Source organism: Taurulus bubalis (assembly GCF_910589615.1).
Source record: "Taurulus bubalis genome assembly, chromosome: 2".
In the NCBI taxonomy this organism is placed as follows: domain Eukaryota; kingdom Metazoa; phylum Chordata; class Actinopteri; order Perciformes; family Cottidae; genus Taurulus; species Taurulus bubalis.
In genome coordinates, this window is record NC_136590.1 from 38,573,014 (window position 1) to 38,594,800 (window position 21,787).

At 42.3% G+C, this 21,787-nt stretch overlaps 1 protein-coding gene across 1 annotated transcript in view; it reads right to left on the minus strand.

The window, feature by feature from the left end:
* LOC306733213 (unconventional myosin-XVIIIa-like) overlaps positions 1–21,787 on the minus strand; it is a gene marked incomplete at its 5' end in the record, with an annotated part of 60,851 nt that overhangs the window by 30,362 nt on the left and 8,702 nt on the right. The window contains 17 exons of the mRNA XM_079214419.1: positions 707–816; positions 961–1,186; positions 2,420–2,606; positions 2,689–2,848; positions 3,543–3,681; positions 6,355–6,441; positions 8,671–8,863; positions 9,320–9,413; positions 10,221–10,391; positions 13,378–13,522; positions 13,881–13,944; positions 14,108–14,208; positions 14,598–14,740; positions 14,851–15,061; positions 15,196–15,372; positions 15,459–15,565; positions 15,794–15,881. Coding sequence (XP_079070545.1) covers positions 707–816; positions 961–1,186; positions 2,420–2,606; positions 2,689–2,848; positions 3,543–3,681; positions 6,355–6,441; positions 8,671–8,863; positions 9,320–9,413; positions 10,221–10,391; positions 13,378–13,522; positions 13,881–13,944; positions 14,108–14,208; positions 14,598–14,740; positions 14,851–15,061; positions 15,196–15,372; positions 15,459–15,565; positions 15,794–15,881 — 2,403 coding nt within the window. The remainder of the gene's footprint in view (positions 1–706; positions 817–960; positions 1,187–2,419; positions 2,607–2,688; positions 2,849–3,542; positions 3,682–6,354; positions 6,442–8,670; positions 8,864–9,319; positions 9,414–10,220; positions 10,392–13,377; positions 13,523–13,880; positions 13,945–14,107; positions 14,209–14,597; positions 14,741–14,850; positions 15,062–15,195; positions 15,373–15,458; positions 15,566–15,793; positions 15,882–21,787) is intronic.

Genomic DNA, 21,787 nt, shown 5'->3' on the forward strand with positions numbered 1-21,787 from the left:
CGATGCAGAGGTACAGCATCAGCCAGCCTGGAGCCTGTCGTTGTCCATCTACATGCCTGTATACTTTAGGTGCATTGTTGTCTCAGCCGCCTCTCTACTCCAGCCTCCAGGCTGAAAGACCACATCTAGATTACACCACGAGAGGTTTGCCATGAGCACTGAGGAGCTTTTGTTTGCCAGCGTTTCCACAGAAACTCAGCCACAAAACAGGGACACAGGGGGAAAAGAGCTTTTCTCTCCCTTAACCCAATTCTTTCACTCTCTCTTATTTTTCACGAAAAACAAACTTGTATATTTATTTCCACTGCACTTCAACCAGGGTTTCTCTTGCAGATGTCCACTGCACAATCAGTATTCATACATTTAAACAAAAGCATTAATGATGGAAAGCACCTGCACTGTCAAAACAGGCAAAAAACCTTGGCAGCTACAAAAGAAGATAAGTACATCTTCTTGAATGGTGTTTTGTTGCTTTGAGCAGACTTTCTAAATATTAAGCCACTCTACACATCTGCTTCTTTAACAGGAGTGATCCTGCTAAGGTTAAGTTGATTAGATAATTCCAATGGCTCTGATGAATGAGGGTTTATTTATCTGTCAGTTGGACTGCTGACAAATCAGGGGCAGATGTAATGAAGCTGCCTCTTCACAACATTAATCTTCACTGGCGAAGCTGCACATTTTCCTCCCCAGTCGATTGACTCACTCTCTTCTCGTCCTTCACAATGTAATTCCTCCCATGCTTCTTGGTGAGGTGCGGTGCCAGCACGTCAAAGCGCCGCCGAAACTCCGAAAACACCATGTGATCGGGGTAACCTGTAAAGGTCGGCATGGAATAACAATGTTAGATTCTGGAATTGTTTAGAAATTTTGGGAGAGACAATATGAAAAAAGAAAGAAAGGAGAGGTCTGTATATCTGTGCCCGTCCCTGTAATATGTGAGTTAGGCAGCAATCTCACCTTGCCTGTAGATCCGGAGAGCATCCAGCAGCTTGGAGCCGCGCAGCTGTGCACGGAGCAAGGCTACATCTAGCTGCATTAAGCCGGGATCTCCAGTCTCCCCTTGAGCCTCACATTCCCCTGCTTTGAACAGGGATCCACACAGAGCCTTGAGGGCATCTGCCTTAGGCAATATGCAGTGAACAAAGTGAATCCTGGACCTCCGCACCATGTCAAGGAGAGCATCCTGAAAAACAAAGAGCAGTGGCAATACTTTCCACAGACGTATCTACATGGAATCAGTAGCTTAGCTGCTTCACCTTAAGCAACCAAATGGTACGCATATTGGTTTGGATATGTACACCTTACACTATCACATTAAGTAAGAACTTTGTGTTTCAAAAGGTCACATGGAGGTTACATCTACTGTCTTAATTCTGCAGAATGCTGTTTGCATTTAAGAACTCTGTAACTCTGACACTGAAAGAGAGAGATAATAAAACAATTATTATTTTAACATCTCAATTTGTAAAGCCTGACTTTAAGTGTATGTGTGTCTTTTTTTCTTTCAGTTTTTACCGATCTTTGTGGAGAAATACATATATATATATATATATATATATATATATATATATAAATAAATAAATAAATAAATAATAGTATAGTATTCATAGAAGCATTATAATGCGCCTTTGAGATTTTATTTATTTATATATATATATATATATATATATATATATATATATATATATATATATATATATATATATATATATATATATATATATATATATATATATATATATATATTATAAATAAAATCTCAAAGGCGCATTATAATGCTTCTATGAATACTATACAATGAGTGATTCTGGTATTGACTGATTTAAATTGTTTTTGCCACAAAATGTGTGACCTTTTCCTCTCATCTGGATTTTGCTGCTACAACGTAGTACAAGGTTGTATTGGTCCACACCTCACAACTTTCCTATCCTAACCATCTCTCAACCATCATTTATTTGTCATAATGACATGTTCAGATAATGTAGAGAGAAAAAAAACTCATAGTATTGGATTTATAAAATGCTATCTGTGAAAATAATCCAGGGTGCTGCAGACAGAGCTGTTCTCATCGCACACTAACACAAGGCCTAAAATCATTTTAAAATCCGTCTCCGGGTGCAGCCCAAATATTGGCCTTCATCCCATCCATTTCATTTAAAGCTGCGTAAGGCAATTTGTGTCGGCTATAGTGTCCAAAGGACACTACTATACAAATTCACAACGATGAGCCTTGATTTACTCATCACATCAACCCGTCAAGTTCCCACCACAAACAGGATTAATGAAAAAGGATGCAGACTGGGATGCTGACTGTCAGTGTCCTTGGCAGGACAAGGCACATGATGTTTTGAAACGCGACAGTGGACAAACCCGTAGATACAAAGTCTGACGGATTGGATCCATCCTCTCCTCTCACCACTTGAAGCTTTATCTGGATGCACAAGGACTTCTTTTTGATGGCAGCCATCCCTGTGGTGAAGGTCTTCCTCATGCTGGTGGCTCGTCGCAAGGACAGCTGGGAAACGCCTTCGAGGCCTGCAATGGACCCGGACAGCACAGTTGCTCCAGCCGCACGGCCCGTGAACAACGAGCTGATGAGCTTCCTGCAAGAGATGCACTACTTCAGCCTGAAGTATGGTCTCAAACTCCCCAGCGCCCACCTCCTCACACATGTGGGATGCTTACTTCTGGGAGTCCTGCAGCAGGCTTGCAGCGTTGGTAGACGCAGGGTTCTGCTTGGCGTAGTTCAGCCACCCGCAGGCATCGTACTCCACCCAGTCGGTCCCGTGACTGTGGCCTAGCAGGAAGTGATGATCCTTTTCACTCTTCAAGAGGAAAGTGTGACCTGTTGTAAATGCAGGAGGCAGTGTGAGGTTCCTCGACTCATTGTACGTAAGGCAGAGGGGCGAGCAGTATCCTTTAGGAGTTTAGGAAAGTGGTCATGCAGGGCTGATCAAAAAATGTGTCTTGTCTTGATTACTCTGGTATATGCAAGGGCTGTCACAAACCTACAGAAACATTGCTGATACAGTGATATTACAATACAATCTGTTCTCAACCTAATTGTTCATGTTTTAGACCTTTACAAAGATATAAGTGATAAACTAGAGAGAGAATCTCAAATCTGCTTTGGAAGTCTGAAACAAAACTTTTCTCGAACTCTATGGAGTTCTTTGAGGATATTTTCTATATATGATACAATACGGTTTACTATGACACAAAACAGTCTTCACTGGAGGACTGTAGTCTCAGATAGTGACAAAATGCATGGTGAAGTGTCTAAAATGACACCTTTTCCAAGAGTTGGCAAATAATGTGAAAGAGAGAGCAAAGAAAGATTCCGCGTCACATACGATCACAAATTGCACATAATATTTCATGCCAAAACAAACAGAGATGAGATTTGGATTAAATATTCACTTTTCATTTTGTATTTAAAAGATAAACTGGAATTCTTCAAATAAGAATTACCATTACTGTACACTAAAGGCTGTTGTATTCGCTTCAAGTGCGTCTGTGTGCGTATGTCCTCTCCTTGCCTTTGCTCTCGCCCTCAGCAGGTCCGTAGTAGCTAAAGAGACGTCCCAACAGGGTTTCCTCTGACCCTCCGGGCTGCAGCGCCTCCTCCTCCATCAGCCACAGCAGGCCCCGTGCCTCATCGGTTCGCACCGTCCGTACCTGTCGAATAAACACGTGTACGTTCAAAGATGCACACGCGCATAGGTCATAGCTCCTCGGCGCAATCATAGCAGGGACACAAAATGTGTCTGTCTGTGTCTGTTTTACCTTGGCACATGAGTAGAACAACCCTCGCACCAAAATTAGCTGAAGACTGGCATGATCACTGTAGCTTTTAGCTAACGTTCTATTTGACCTCTTTGACTAAAAAAAGATTGTTTTACCAACAGTCACTCACAAACCGCCTGAGTCACAAACCGCCTTGCCACAAGGACGTTTAGCTTGCTTTAGCTATTTACTGGGAATGAACCAGGAGTGTATTAGTGATTTCTTAGTTTATCCACTTTCTGGGTACATAAAAAAATGGAGGCGAAGACCGTTTGCCCGCCGTTGTTAAGCCGGTCTTCAGACCGCTTGCACCGGGGCTCGGTCTTCAGACGCTTGGCGCCGCCGTCTGACCACATCCAAACATCTTTACTGTAACAGTACGTTGTGTTTGACATATTACAACATTTCTCTATGACCAGTACAGTAAAGATGTTTGGATGTGGTCAGAAATGTTCTGAACACATTCATATCAGTTAGTATTTTGAAAACCAGATGTTGGGTCCCGTGACTCCTTCCGCTCCTTTGAATATTTTTTACATCAGATTCTGCACTTGATGTGACCACAGAGATCCGAGTGTCTGCTGATGATCGCAGTGGTTTGCTGCACTACATGGAGTTTATCGCACACTTTGGGCTGCATTCACGAACAACCCGACTCAGAGAAGACCGGAGCCGGCGCAAAGGAGGCTGTTACCGACGGCCTGACGGCGGCACCAAGCGTCTGAAGACCGAGCCCCGGTGCAAGCGGTCTGAAGACTGGCCTAACGGCGGGCAAACGGTCTTCGCCTCCCGGTGCGGCCGACTCTCTGGCTCCCGGTGCGGCCGGCTGTCACTGGCCGGCTGTCACTGGCCTCACCCCGCCCCTCTTTTCGTTTTTCTCCGCAGTTTAAAAATTAAAATATGCTTAAATAAAGCAAGAAAACAATAACACAAACACACGATTATAAACGTATTTGTAATACGTCAAACACAAACATAAAAACAATAAAACTAAAATATGTGTATAATCAACGTATACGTGTATAATCAACGTATGTGTAATACGTCAAACACAAACATAATCAGGGAGGAGATACGTTTCTGATCAAACGTAATTGGAAATGCGTATTAGTTCTGGGGGAACGTAATTTTTAGGAGACAGGGTTGGACCTCCTATAGCCAGTGTTTCCTTGAATACTCTTTTCTACTAAATGCCAGTGAAAGTGTTGAGCTGAATTTTTTTACGAGTGTGAGCCGGTTGTGACAGGCCTGATAGCACAGCTAGCATCCAAAATGAAGGTTTCAAAATAATTTGTGGTCTCTGCACCCTGCAGCAGTTGCTGCGATAATGGCATAATCAATTTAGCTTTTCCTTATAATCGAAACTGGAAACAAAAAAGAGCTCATGAATACAGAGAGTGGCGCAGGGGGGAGGGGGGGGGATTAAAAAGTAATACAATTAGTATTACAATTAGTGTGAGCACAGAGAAGGAAACAAACCCACTCCGGCACTGATGATCATGGAATAAGTGCATGGGAAAGGTGTTTTCATGCGCCCATGTACGATAAACAACAAGTACACGTGACCATATTGGACAGTGCAGCTTTACTTTAACATTTAAAAGCACACTGTGTTTGTTTCTATTTTTGTTCTTAAACTTTTGCTAGAATCCTGTGAGTGTAGATGATGAAATAAGCCACTGTAGTTTTGTAGATGACAATGAGCTCCAGGGAGATTGATCTCCACACTGTGGCAGCCAGCTCGGTTGGCATGGCTGACGCCTGAATCCAGCCTGGGAGCTTGGGAACCAAACTCACAAAATCAAATATGTTTTTTAGCAGCTATCAGGAAGTTACACTGGAGACATCCTTATCAGCAGTACACACTGCGCTGACTTCAAATACAACACAGAGTATCAGTTTGGAGGAGACATATGACAACTTTGAGGCAATGAATTGAGCGTTGGGGCCGTTTGCGATACTGGACATCTGAGCTCCAACAGGAGAAAAAAAAGAATATATGTGAGTTGAGAAAAAAGAGAAATCAAACTGTCTTTTTTTTATTCAAAAGCAGCAGATCTTTAAAGTTGACTTTAGAAATGACTTTGAAGGATCTGTGTTTCTTCCCCTTTGCGTTTCAGTTTGGTATACTACAGTTCAATGCTTTTGATGACATTCCCATTAGATTGTGGACCCTATAAAAAGCAAAGCACTCAATGCGAACATATTGGAATTATACCAAAGTGATCTATGACTCTCTAAACTCTGCCATTTCTGTTTCCATGGTGCAGATCACAAGCTGTAGAGGCCAAACATTGATTTTCTTTCTTAATGTCAAGTCTATAACCCTTCTGTTCCCGCTCCTACCCTCCCGTTTGAGCCTCTGCCAAACACCTTTCAATATTTCAAAACTCACAGGAGGAAAACTTCCAATGCTAAAAGATTGCATTTATTGTTGAATGAAAAAGGAAGATTCAGATAACCATGTGAAAATAGATCATCAAAGACTCCGGACTTATGCCGGAAAATATCCAGAAATTCGAGCCCGAGATGCAGACAATCGACACATGAAGACATAAAACTTACCAGCGCTTGGCTTGAGGCCTGGTCTACCACTGCTACCGACAGGGAGGTGCTGGGCTCCATGTCATCTAAAGCAAGCTCGATGTTCTCCTGAAGGAGGACAGGCAGAATGACAGACTCCTTAAAGACTTGTGAGGATGCAAAATCAAAGAAACAAGAGATTTAAATAGTGTTGGGTCTTCAGAAACTGAAAAAAAATTTATCTCCTAAGATTTTGGAATCAAATTTCATGACAGATGTCATCATTGCGGTTAGTTTAGAGGGCTGGCTTAATGTGTTTCTACGGACATAAACAAGCATGTATATTCAAGCAGGGCGCAACATTCATGAAATGGTAATATACTGTAGATGATGAGGAATGAGACCGTCCTTGGATGGGATGTTTTTCTGACCATTTTAATGCCAGGACTTTTTCCAGAAACGCATGACCTATGGAATCACAGTTTGACCGCCATTTGGTGGTCGTTCCAGCCCCGAAAAGCATCTATGGTGTTGCGGTCGTAGTTTCCGATTACCCAGAAATTGAGGAGTTTGCAGGATGTAACATTTCTGATGGTCCAACACAACCCTGATGTCCCCTAGAGCACTTAGAGACCTAGCCTCCATATGACGCCGACTCACATGAATGTGAATGTCGTTGGTAAACCGCTACAAGAGTTCAAAGATTAATCAATAAGTTGATCAACAGAATCAGCAATAATGTGTATCATTTGTAAACAGCAAATGTTTTGGCAAAAATGTCAAACATTTTCTGTTTCCAGCTTTCATTTATTCTATTTTTATGATATATGATAGCAAACTGAACATCTGTGTTTTGGAGCATTGGTGTAACAAAAGAACACCTCACCTTGAACTGTGGGAAATTATAATTGCCATTTATTCTAATTTTGTTCTGATATTTATTCATCCAACAATTAAACAAAAACATTATTGTCAGATCATTTGGTCATAAAAGAAAATAATCGCTAGCCTGGCCCCAGATCCTGGACGTTCTCCACATGAGACAATCGAGGCCAGCGCTGCTCCTACGACAGTATGCACACAGGTGCCAGTCATGCAACTAATTTAAAAATCCTAATTCCCTGTCATCATGTTGGGGTGGCTGAGCCCATGCACCCCATGAATGTGCAGGCATCCATAATAATTCACAAGATTTTCATGGATATTGAAATGTAAAAAACAATGGCATTTTAGATGTAAAAAAAAAAAAAAAAGCCACAACAAATCTATTATAATAACAAGAACATTTGGTATTTACTAAGGCTGCTTCTCCTATGGGTAAATGGAAACTCTAAAAGATTTCATTACTATTGCAGATAATAACATTTCGGGGACAAAAGTGGAAATAAATACAGTAAATTACCTTCACCGGAGCAAAACGGGCATAAGGCAGCTCGCAGTGACAAAGTGCAGGCGGCTCTCGGAATGTGGGGAAACGTTGGCAGCGCTAATAGTATGGCTGTGACAGATGCCAGTGTCCCAGTTGACACTGAAATTATTTTTGTTCTCTTCCATGCAAAGTCAGTATACAGAGAATATTTTGTTCTTTTTAGTTTTTTAAATGCAGTGTTTAAAATACGCAAAGAAATGCGCCGCACAGTTTAACCTTCATGTTCCTGTTATTGATAAATTAATTTGACCCAGTTTTCAATGACGTTTCACAGCTTCTTGTAATTTCAAGTTGCACTGACAAGAGAGAATTACACTACACACAGATTTATGCAATACTTAATTTCGCTCCAATTCCCTTTCTCCCAGGCGGAGGGCGTGGGTGGGAAATCCCAGGATCCTTGCTCGCAGTACTAAAAGTATAATGATCAAGATTTGACTGTGCTATCAGCTGAGTTTTGAATAAGAAAGAAGGATATTAGAAGTCAGGATAGCCGTAATGGATGATATATATTGATGTCAGCGATGAAAGGAAAATAAATCTTTCATATTTTATCTTAAATTCTTCAGAGTAACAGTGAGTTGTGGTCCACCACAACTCAAAGGAGGACAGAAGAAGAATTGTAACACCGCCGCTGTGCGGCTGGGCGTGTCTCCCAAAGGCAGTTATGAGTGACTTTCCTTTGATCTCGGCAGAAGAGGTGAAGACTGGCATCGCTAATGAGAAGGCCTACCACATGAACTACACTGGCTTGTCATAGCTTGTGGCAGGTGGGAGGGATCTGATGTGTGAGCTCAGTTACACTATTGGAGTTGACTTATCGGAGAGAAAGCAGCAGACAAAAGGAGAGAGAGACAGAGAGGTAGAAGGAAGAAAAAGACAGAATGAGGCTGGGTTTTGTTGTGTGTGCGCACTTCACATGTCCTTACCTCTTTGTATCTCTCCAACTCCTGAACGAAGGTGCGCTGGTAGAAGAGGGAATGCAGGCGTTCTTGAGTATAGTTGTGGCATAGGTCCTCAAAGGTTGCGCCGCACTCGCGCTTCGCCAGCCTGGGGTTTTGAAAGCCCGGTGTGTCCACAATGAGCAGAGAGCACAGGGAGTGCTGGCTGGATTTCAAGGCCCTGAAGCACACAGGGTAAACACACACACACACACACACACTGAGATGCTTGAGACCACATTGTATTGATTGCATTTGCTGCATATAACCCCTGGCTTTAACCTTAGCTCTCTCCACCACATCCCTAACTTCAACCCTCACTAAACATAATCCTAGTTCTATTCGAAAAGCTAAATCCAAGGCCTAAAATTAAAATGGCATCTTATACTCCCAAACTACCGGTAAAAGCGGTTAAAAACCAACCTTGTCTGGACAGGCAACGCTTAAGCCCCCACACCTCCTTTAAAAAAAACTAAACTGCAGTTGTGTAAGATTTAGTTCAAGATGCCAAGATTTAGAAACACATCAAAGATGTCACAGGGCGTCTGCACGATTCCATTATATAACGTTGCAGCCCAAAACATGCCATCTTCAATTTGACACAGCTTCAGGAAAGTACAGGATCAGAAATACTAACCGGTTTATTAAAGAGATGAGGGTCGTGAAGAGTTCCGAGTAAAGCCCCGTCGCCATGGCCTCTAAACAATCCATGGCCGTGGCTTTGGATCCAGCTATGAGACGCAGCCAGACCAAGAGCAGATCAGAAAAGCTCATAACACATCTCCATTGACAAAAAACATGAATTGCAGTTGAATTTAAGGAAAAAAGAAAGTGTATTTGTTTCTAAAATTATGTACAAAATAGTCATATTGGTGCATATTATGACCAGAGGCAGGCATAAAGTATTCAAATTGGGTCTGTAATAGTCTCTGTAAAGCGGAGTCTTTTAAGTCGCAGGTGTTTCCAAAATGGTCCAATCAACGGGGGCATTCTCATGTCTGTGCCTCGTGGCAATGGCCACCTGTTAAACTCCTACTTCATTCCATTCTCACAGAAAATAGTGCGTTCTTGGTGCCTGTCGCTAACTGTATGGCCATGTGTGAGGGCATGTGCAGGGAAGGTGAAGCGGAGGTCAATTCTGTCCATCCCATCTGTGACAGACTTTTAACTGTATCCTAGTGCCCTTCAAAGTGCGTTGCAGTCCTGACGCAAAGCATGCGAAAAATCAATGTGAGGCAATTATGATTTCAAGGACAATGAACGAGGAGCAGATCCAAAATTGCTTGTCCCGACACAGTGTGTGTACTTATCTTTCAATAGCCATTGTAAAGCTGTGGTATTCATTACTAAGATAAGCTTTACTTTCTCCAGAACATGCAATTTCCCTCCAGTGATGAGCAGAGGCGTATGTGTGTGCATGTGTGTGTGGAAACAGAGTGACAAAGAGAAAGAGTGGAGGGAGGTGGTGGTGGGGGATGGGGAGGGGTGTGAGGAATGAAGAGGAACTAGTCTGTTGGTAAATGCGGTCTGTGGAGTACCTGCATCTGCTGTGCCATTTTCGTCCGCAGCCTGGCGGATGGAGCTGGCTCTGGGCAGGGTGCCCTTGGCCTGGTGCTTGAAGATGGAGGAGGAGAGCTCCTCCAGGGTGCAGCCCAGCAGGTAGGCTGCCTTCTGGGCCCACTCATGACGTGCAAATTGTTTCCTGCCAGCTGAGACACGTGCATGAAAACCTCCATTAGCCCTTCTGCCAACGACCCCAGGTACACGGCTAGCCGGGTAGCTTTGTGACAAGCCTGTCTCCGGTCAAGCTAACACTGATGCAGTGGGTGAGAACATGCACTAAAAGCATGTTCAAATGTTAGCGGCTTAAATGGAAAGAAGAAAAAAAAGAAGGCAAATCCACTTGCTTCAACGACTACTGTTTCATGTTCAAAAATATGTCTGAAATGATAATATCCCTTTTTAATATCTTGAGAATGAAAGCAAAACTTATAATTAGGGGACACAATTAATGTATTTACATAAAGTCCTCTGTTGGGAAACACAAGTGTTCTCTTTTTAATCTTGTGGCTGAGTGATGGAAACATGCAGATATGAGTGCAAGCTTCAGTTTTAATCCACCATGAAGTGGTATCTTCTAAGACTTGAGAGAGGAACTGGGAGATTTCACGCAGAGAGCAGCGGGCTCTATCCATTTCATCAGCACCGCAGCAGCCCTGCATACTTTTCATGATAAGCAGGCCGGTTGTCAAGACAAGTACAGCCATTTGAATATTTGCTTTGATAGACATGCGCATGTCTACCGCGGTAATTGAAATTCCGGTAAATCATAAAAAAGAGGAAATTGGGTTTGCCAATATTTTGGGATATTACTGAATCAAAATATATAACGGAGTTTATAACTTTTAGAGATTAGAAAATAAATACATATTTATTATACTTGCCCTTAGAAGCATCCAGACTCACAGTGTGATAAGCCTTTTTTTATCTACACTTATTAAATAGAAGTGTTGATACAGGGAAAGATGAGTTCATTTCAGGTGGTCCCTTTAATTAGTTTTGGCGGATAAGAGACCAGTGCTGCCCTCTTGTGTTACACTTTGAAGCTGCACTAAATATTTATAATATTTTATAACGTTTGAGGCAATCAATCACAATGAAAGAACCCGCAGCGAAAACCTTTTTTTTTTGGACCAGATTATGATTAGAGTGCCTTAATGAATAAATTCAATATTCCCTTAGACATGGAGAAGGAATGTTATTCTCACCAACGTGTTGACTATTGGGCATACATTTTATCTCATCATGCCTTGTTTCTTCATGAGAACCACTGCGTGTTTAACAGAGAGACAGCAGTCTGAAGACATAAATCTCCCAGTCATTTGCAGATTAGATGTTGTTAAGTGTCTGTATTATGAGCCGATAATAATTGCTGAGCCTTTTAAAAGTGTTCCTAGATGGTGTCGCGCTGCCATCAAAAAGATTGGCAGCCAGCTGGAGGGGAGCACTGAAAATGATTTGGCAATTACAATGCAGGCAGAGAGTGAAGAGCGAACAAACATGTCAAAAGCAAAAAATACACAGTCACCATTACAATATATTCCTCGTGAATTGTAAATCATTCTGATATACTGCTTCCGAAACCCTGAAAGTCATCAAGTTAATAGATGTGCATTACAATTGCATTTGCAATGCAAAATACAGTCAAATTTCATCCTTTCAACAGCTCACTATAACTGATCTTAAGCAAGGGCATATCATACTGAGAAAATGCTATATATATATATATATATATATATATATATATATATATATATATATATATATATATATATATATATATATATATATATATATATATATATATATATATATATATATATATACACATATATACATATACATATACATATATATATATATATGCTAATCTCATCATAATACAAATCTTTTTGACAGCATCAACCTTTTAAAATAGCAGGTATCTCATTGTAAACTGAAAGTCAAATGCTGTGAGAGGCAGATCTACTACGTTATAGCAACAACAAAAAAAGAATCCTCTCTTACATTAGGTTTCATCATAGACGTAGCTTCAAAGACAGGAACAAATCCTCATGTTTAAGAGGGCCGCTGTTCCTATTAGTCCTCTGATGCTTTTTTATGATAATAAAAAAAGATTTGTCAAGACTTGAAGCCAAAATCTGATTGAATCTTTCTGTCCAATGTTTCACTGTTTCCTGCTTATTAGACTCGGACAGTGGTTTCGGCTGTGCTTTGATTATATAAAATAATCGATCAGTAAGGATTAATAAGGTCAAACTGAGTTATTGAAGATGAAAAGAATACAATGCATCTCATATAATTTCACATGGGTGCTGTCAGTTCAAAGCAGAACCGGCTCGGTAGTGACCAGAGGACTCTTTTATAAAACAGTGCATGGATTAACACAAAATGTTTGCGGACGTAAGAGGAAATATTCTGATTAATGAAACTTTGCGTATAGTTGCTAGTGCATCAATGCAAATTAATAAATAAAAGTTGCGCTCACTGCAGCGAGTTTACACACAAAAACTATATAAAAACTAGAAGCATACATGGTGAGGATGCATTCACAGTATTATAAGATATTATTGAAAACGATTTACGATCTATTCTGAAATTCTTTAGTGCTATTAAAGAATGCATTTGCCAAATGTCTTGGATTTCTACAACTGCTGATGATAATGTCAACAGGTGGCGTACGCCTCCTTCACGCCCTGTTTTGTTCATACGCAACAGTTATAAATGAGACCCCTGGAAAAATATCCTTTACACTGATACACATTTTTCCTGCCTCACTTGTGGGTTTTTGAGCCATAGATCAGCGCAGTAGAGCACTTGTGCACTGCAAAAAAAATTTTTAAATTGCAAATGCACAATTCAGTTCTCTGGATTACAGCTGTCTTGCATCACCCTGGAGTTACCTCCAGTGAGAAAAAGCAGGCTTGGCGTTTTTGCGATTACACAGTGTTGTGAAAACAATTCTGGCGAACAAGGTTCATTTTGTGATATTTTGTCTTTTACATTGTGTACTGTCGTGTTTGCAAATCAACAATGGTCTCTGTTACTGTTTCGCATTATATCATTATTAACATTATACTTAAGAATAAGTGGTGCAGCTATAGAATGGAAAAAGTATTTGGTGAGCAATCTTACCCTTAGTAGCACCTGCAGACCCAAGATGGTAGATGGCCCCGAGGACGAGCCAGAAGGCCCTCTGCTCATCACCACTGATCCCCAGAACCTTCATGGCTGCTTGCAGCTTGGAAAACAGCTGGGAGGCCCGCTGCTTATCCTCAGTCTGGCAAATAGCACATGACGTCAAATAAAATTCCTTTTAGAACGATTAACGATTAAAAAAATCCTCTATAAGATGTCTTAAAGTAATGCCAGGAGATTGACCAATTTGTCATAGTATAAATTAAAATAAGATTAACAGAACTGATTCCATCCGCAAAAGTTCAGCATAGTCGTTGATAGATATTCGTGATTATTCGGCCAGCTGCTGTACAATTTTTTATGCTGCCATATTTCAAAAACACACTTTGTGACCTGTTCTCATTTCTATTCTGAAATTGCAATTTAAGTATTAGTTGTCTGTTCTGGGTCACCACATACTATGGCAAACGGGCCAACCTCCCATTAACAATAGTATTTACCTTTGTCTGAGGCATGATTCCAAATGCATTGTTTTCAGCAAAGTGGTTAAGGTGCAGCTCCGTTCTGATAAAGAAATGAGAACAACACGCGTCAACATCTCCCATGTCTACTATTGTCTTCAAAACAAAGAAGCAGTAACACATCCTTGCAATGTATCAACTTGTTAATCCAGTATAGAATTGTGGTGCGGTGTGCATTGATTTGGTTTAATAGTATTGATCCTGACCTAAGAGAGCTGTCGAGTCCAGCCATCAGGTAGTAAAATACATTAAAAGTGGACTCTCCCCCTGGTCTTCTTGTCACCCGCATCTTCTCCAGAAGCATGGTCTGCAAGACCGAAGCAGAACCGGATGTTAGCGTGATCGAAAATAACGTTATTACATGCAGTGCAAGTATAATAACAAAGCCTGCTGAAGGGGAAAATTTGAATTAGTTTATGACACATTGTCTGAGAGCAGATTTGCATGAGTAGGAAATGCAGTTGGTTGAGCACCAGTGATTTGAATGAATGAATGAATTAGAGCTGTCCTCGACCAAAGAAATTCTTAGTCGATGAACACTCAAACAATTTAGTCTATGAATCTATCGATTAGTGGATTTAAAGGACAGATCTGTAAATCTGAGTTTCTCGACATAGAATCACACAAAAAACACCACTTTACACTGTGTTTACTAGACGAACTTACAGACAGACAGACACATGTGTTTATTGTTACCTGTATAGAGGCTGAGGTCACCAGGCCTGCCTGGTCAAAGTCCAAGGAAACAATATGGGAGAAGCGACTAGCATTCCCATTCATACAGGTAGAGGCATTCCCAAAAGCTTCCAAAACTGTATAGACCGCCTGCCATTTCTCTGCTACAGACAACAAAGAGTCCAATTAGGGGGATGGGTTGTATTCTTGTAATACATCAGCACAACATGCACTACACTTAGTACTTTTTACTTCGAGTTCCTTTCCAACCTACTGGAGAATGTTTTGTTGGTGCTGCCAGCAATGGCGATCAGGTATTGGATGATGTGTTGACAGTTGGTGGTCTTGCCACTTCCACTCTTGCCCAGCAAGACAATGGACTGATCCTGTCGAGTTGTCAGCAGGTTCCTATAGGCAGCCTGGGCCATGCTGTAAATGTGAGGGGCAGTGTCCTCCCGTCTGCAGCCCTTGAACATTTGCATCACCTGGAAAGAAGATAAATAGATCCCAGAGAAGAGGATACACATATCAACTATTTCTGCAAGTTTATTTCATTCTGCTCATGTTCTGCTACTCCGTAATAAGAGATGTGTCAGCGTATCCACAGGCTGCAGCCTACCTTCTCAGAGTACATCGAAGGGGCGCTAATGGGGTTGACGACCACCATGTTGGGCCCAGCATGGGTGTGCACCAGGTTACCGCCATACCGCTGCCTCAGGGAGTGCATCACGCTCGACTCGTTCAAATACTGAAGAGAGGCCAGGTCCTCCACCCGGTCAAACATCGACGGGTTTGCCTGGAGTTCAAAGTCAAAGTGGTCACGTACTCACCCGGTGTCATCCGTAATTGATGCGGTTCAGAGTTGATTTGATGATTAAATACCTTCTCCACATCGTCTTCATCCACATCCAATAAAGATCCGTCACTCTCCAGGCGGATTTTCACCTTCCCTTCTGGCAGACTGCCCGCCTCCGTCTTCAGGAGAGTTGCTGCAGCACCACAAAGTCTGGAGTTAATTCATCCTGACATATGATCTCGAGCCGAGTGCAGCGGCTTCACCTGATTTTACATGTCTGATAATGCGTGGCAGTTGTATTGCTTTCAATAATGTATGAGCTTCATTAAAAGTGAACAAGCAACATGCTTAGTCTTATTACATACAGCCGGCGGTCTAGTCTAGTCTGGATACTGGTACATAAATGCTGAAGATTACTTACCCATGGAAAATCCATCCTTGTGGACGAGCCATACTTTCTCTGTGTTATACCAGGCTCTCTCTGCCGTTATCTGCTCCTCAGTCTTTCCCTGTTAGAGACAAGTAAACACTCAGGATGAGAAAAGCCATGTACAATCAATAATTGTAACATCATCAAATGAAGGACTAAAACAAAAAACAAAAATGCATAATGGACCATCACGAGGATCCTACAAATGACACTTTCACGAGCACGGACTAACATGCAGTTCACATGAGACACATCAGGGGAAGTGCATTCATAACACCCCCCACACACACACACACACACACACACACACACACACACACACACACACACACACACACACACACACACACACACACACACACACACACACACACACACACACACACACACACACTTCATTTAAAGCACCCTTCAGAGCTCCCAGAGTGTGCGTTGAACTCATGGAGAGTGCATTTAATGTGTTCTCATCACAGACAGAGTGTTGGGTAGGGATGTTTCATCACAACTAAGTACACCACAAAGACAGAGGTTTAAAGGGTTTGCACAGAAGAAGAAAAACAAAAAAAAAACATCTAAATAATTTCAAACACAACAAACAGAAACAGCCCAAAAGTGTTTTGGAGTGAGTCATGCATGGAAACAGGCGTAAACAGAAAGCGAACATAACAAGCATCGGATAGCTGCACCGAGACAACATATCGTTTGTATTTCCTCCCTTTGGTTAGGATGTAGGGACAACAGGAAATGAGGTGCAACAGCGAGGGCTATGGGGAAAATGAAACCAAGGCCTTCATGGAGGTGGGATTGCCTCACTTACTACTGAGCCGTCCTCCCACCCACACCCTCTTACTCGACCGTTACACAAGAAAAACACAAAACACACACACACACACACACACACACACACACACACACACACATCAATCTGACACACGGAAGAACTACAATCAGTTGTAGCCATGGTCAGACCTGAGCTGCAGCCGAGTGTGCTGCCTGAAGGATGGCCACAGGGTCCTCAACAAGCTTGGACTGGAGAAGGGAAGGAGAACTGAGAAGTCAGTATTTTCATTGGGTTTTCGAAAAGATGCAGAATAAGACACGGTGGAGAAAAAGAAACGTGTATTAGGTCAAAAATTATGTGTAGAAAGCATAATACAAAAACACTGCGGCAAGGCCATCGGCAGTTCAACGGCGCAATAGTAAGTCAAACAACGGCAGCAAAATAAGTGAGTCATTAGAGTAATTCACCATATGAAATTACAACATGAAAGTATTAATGAGCAGGGATTACAAGGTGCATTGAAGTACATCGAGTGCTCTGTGGGGCACAAAATAAATTATCCGTCATATTAACAGTCACAGTTAACAAGATCAGTTGTGCACAGAGAGGTCTAAATGCAGGGCGCCATGCAGCCAGAAATAGTGGTAGTCAATGCTAAAGAACTCAGCAAAAGAGGTGGTTTGGTCATGCATAAACACAAGGATAATATATAATGGGATTTATACTGTATCACTGCAAGCAATTTCACGGAGTTTGATAAGAACTTTTTCAGTGCTAGGTATTTGAGAAACTGTTTACAGTCACATCAGTAACTATATGTGGGTGTCAACGGCAAAAACAGCAAGACCAATACACAGCTGCATGTTGAGTGAAATGGAAACTGAACGCATTCAAATTAAGCTATTCGTAATCTCGTTGCAGCATCTAAAAATGTAAGGATCCCCGACCCAAACATTAGCAACCACTATTTTGTGTCACACTACTACATTGCGGGGCCCTCGCATGAATCCTGAATGAACCTAAGAGAGCAGCTCGGGGACAAAGACGAGCAGGCAGGCGCAGACAAAGTAGGGCAGAGAGGGGTCAGTAGAGGAGAACAAGCTCAGACTCCAGCACTCGGCGAGCCGGCCGTACCTGAGAGGGTTTGCGGCCTCTGGCACGCTAGCCATGCAAACAGCATAGAGGACAGCAGCGAGTTGGGATCCGATGACCCGCAAAGAGGCCAAAGTAGAGACATGAGACACAATTTGAAACAACAAAGGAGGGGATACAAATAATTGCATTTTAGTGCTCTGGACTTTGAGAGAATAGATAACCAGACAATGCAATATAATCAAGCACAGACAACGTAATAACAATGGGCATGGTACGAAGTCATGCACTACGCAGGTGCTCCTCTGGACCTGATAACAAAACAGTTAATACTAAGGAATGAATGAGAGGAGGAACACAGAGCTACAGCTGTTAAATCCCGGTGTGCTCAAAGAATACAAGAAGTCAAATCTATCAAGCACACAGCATACCATTTACGATGGCATGTATGGACACAAAATTGGATATCATAATCAGTTTTATCAAAGTGTCCACAGAACATTTTTCATTTTGATTAGGCCTGGGCGATAACTCAACAACACTTGAGATAGATATATATATATATATATATATATATATATATATATATATATATATATATATATAGCCTGAGTATTTAAATCACACAGGAGTATTTAACAAGAGGCTTTAGAATCTAGTTATTTCATAAAGACTATTTATTGTATTACAAGAACACATGCTAAATGACATGGAAGACATGCTAAGACATGGAATTACCTAGATAGTAATGGAAGGTTTTGTTAATATCGCCCAGTCCTATCTCCAGTATATTAACAACAAGTTCAGCTCAGACTGCCAGGAAGGCTTTTGTTTTCCTTTCAGTCATCTCCATAACTTGCAAAGTAAATATCCCACCCGTTGGTCTCAAAGTATCAGATTTCACACCATGTGGCCAACAACGCAGAGAACCCCCTGTAATAAGAACCCTTTTGGCAGACAGCTTGGGACAGCCGTGGACTCGGGCCATTTGAGACACATGTCCCTCTATCTGGGGAAGCAAGCACGTTGACTCAGGCTGGTAACAGGCTCATGGCAGGTGCAAACAAAACAAAGTTAGAAAGAGAGTTACATCGTTGCTATTGACGCCGAAGATCCTCCTCACACGCTTGTAATCCTCCTCAGAGGGAACCAGCTCCGGGACCTACAGTTGGATAGCAGGACCAGCAATTGCAGTTGAGCAGCCAGGAAGTAAAAGCAATGTTGCAGAGGAAATTGCTCTTATGGTCCATTTTACACAAACAAAACAAACAACCTGAGTAGTCACATAGAAGCATGCCACGAACAAAAGAAGTGAGAAACACACACTGTGGCTTGTACCTTTGCAGCAGGATGAACCCACACCTGTGCATTGGGTGCAGACTGAGCCTGAGGCAGCGCAACAGGAGACGGCTTACAATCGGGGGCCTCAGGTGGACAAGATGTCTCCTTTCCCTTCACACGCAAAACACACAGGTGGACGGACATACGGGCACACACACACACACACAGATGGAAATGACATGGGAAGGTGACGATGAGGATGACATTGATGTCTGAGCATGGTGTACTTTCTTTAAACTCTGTATTCCTTTCAACACGTCCAGAACTACAACCCACTTTGAGGGATGTTTGCTCCTGCTAATTCAATTTTCCAGTTAATTCAATCAGGAAATGAGTATCGAAGAGAATCGGATCATTAAGCGCCACATCAGAAAGATAATGGTTCAAGGCTTTTGTTTGTCAATGGTTACTTGAGTAACACGCTGTTGTTCCTTAAAGTAATTAAAATGGTTTAGCATTGTCTCAGCTGAATAATCGCGACAACATGCAAGAAATGTGGGGGTAGCACCTGAAATTAAATCATCAAGTTTCATCATTTGCTCTCTAATTGTACGCAGCTGTGGATCTATAATTCAAATTATAGTTATTTTCCCCCCGTATCTGCTGCCGTTTAAATAAGTTATATTTCAAGTTGAGGTTGTGCAGCTAAAAAGCTATTTTAATCATGACAAAACCATTACTTCTGATTAATGTTTATCTTGAGATGACAATCGGGCTAAGTAGGGCCATTACAATGCTCGTTTTAAAATTTTACTTTTTCTCTAATCTCATGTGCTAAAAGTGAGAATTCAACTAACTTCCACCCAAGGCCCAGAGGTGACAACAAGCATGTCATCCCGATTTATTATTTGTGTTTATCTAAATGGTAATGGCTGATGTCAACAGCATGCTACATACATGATACATACCAGCGAGAGCAGAAAACTAAAATCACTAGACAGCACAAACCCTTAAGGATGCTCAGTGACACACAAAAAGCACATTCCTGAGTTCACATCTTGATCCTTCTCTTAATATTAGAAAGCTAAATCTCTCCCTAGAGAAGTCGTAAACACAACACCCATCGGCAAAAACACCAGGTGCATATCTCCAAAATCAAATCCCTAGCTCCACAGCCAACTAACCAACTGTTAGCCAGATTTTATGGGCATCTGTTGATCAAATTTTCAGATGGCCTGCTGGCAGACAAAATGCAAAGGATAGAAATATAACCTTGTCGGAGATACAAACTGGAAAAAGAGACTACGTCTTTAAATACTGAGAGGACAGCTACACAATAAAAGTCTGGATGTAAAAAAAAAAAAAAAAAGTAGCTGAAGGTGAATTTAATAATCCAGGTACCAGCTCCAAGCTGCACCTAATGATGCATGATTAACTGGGATCTTGGTTTTCTGGTCAGCTTGTGAGCTGTTTAATTGGCAGCAGCTAGCAAATAGTGTACTCCGTAAGGATAAGCATTTGTATTCTCATCGGGATTCACGTTTCTTTAAAATGCTCTCCAAAAGAACCGCCGAAGACCTCTTTGCCTCAGTGGTCAGCGCAACGTCAGTGCTTTGCCTGCAGAAAGTGACAGTAATGAGTCACGACTCAGCGCTCGCAGATAACTCTGACTGACCAGACCAGCCGAGTGCAGGCCATGAGTACACCCTCATACCCACTGATGAAGTCTATTCATGAGCTGCCACATGCACCCTTCTTGCCTTCACGTATTCAGGGAGGATTCATTATGTCGAGGCTCCTTTTTGTCCCCCAAAGAAAAATCTAATTGTACTTTTGTGAAAAGAGCAATTGGTTTAATCATGACGATAACATGATAAAGTAATAAAACGCCCATCGTGTGAAATGATAACCAAAACCTGAAGATGTCTTTCAGGGTAAAACACCGTGAGGAGGTCGCATGAACGGAAATGTCTGTGTTATAATCAAACGGCATGCTCCACCCAGAGGTTAAGTAGCAAGCGTGCACTTATTTCACTCAGTACCTCCGGTTTCTTTACAGCAACCAGACGGGGCTTTGGGATGAACCCTGCAGGAGGAGCCAGGGAGTCCGTTTTTTGGACAGGGATGAATCCCGGAGGTCTTGCGAGGGGATTCTGTTTTAGATTTTCAGATCTTCTGGCAGGAATGAAACCCGGTGGAGGTGTCAACAGGTTCTGTTTGGGGAGCGGGATGAAACCAGCCGGCGGGGTCAAAGGGTTGGGTTTGGGAGAGGGGATGAATCCGACTGGAGGGGTGAGGGGGTTGAATTTTGGCGGTGTGGGGTTTGGTGCTGTAGTAGTGGGCACAGATGTGACCTTCTCTGTTTTTTCCATGGTAGCTTTTTCCTCCTCTTCCTCCGCCTCTCCTTTCTCCTCCTCGTCCTGCTTCGCCTCGTCTTTCATGTCCTCTTTGCGGTCCTGGGTGCGGGTGCGAGGCCGGTGTTCCTTGGTTCTACTTCTGCCCATTAAGCTGGCCAGGCCCACGGAGATGTCATCCTTGTCCTGCCGAACAGCTCTGGAGATTCTGAGGGTCTGGGAGTCTGCAGCGGAGGCAGAGGCGGCCCCGACCGACTCAGGTTGCTGGTTCTGCTCTACCGTCCCAGCAGGAACCACGCGCCTGACAACTCTCCTCACGACCCTCAGCACTTTATTCCCACTGGCGCTCTGCTCACTGTCTGAGCCGCCCATGGCAACGGTACTGTTTATCTCTTCAGCTGACAACGCTGTCGACTGTGGACCACTTCCTGTGTCTAGTCCAGGTATAGTGGCTGCCTGAGGCTGACTACTATCTCC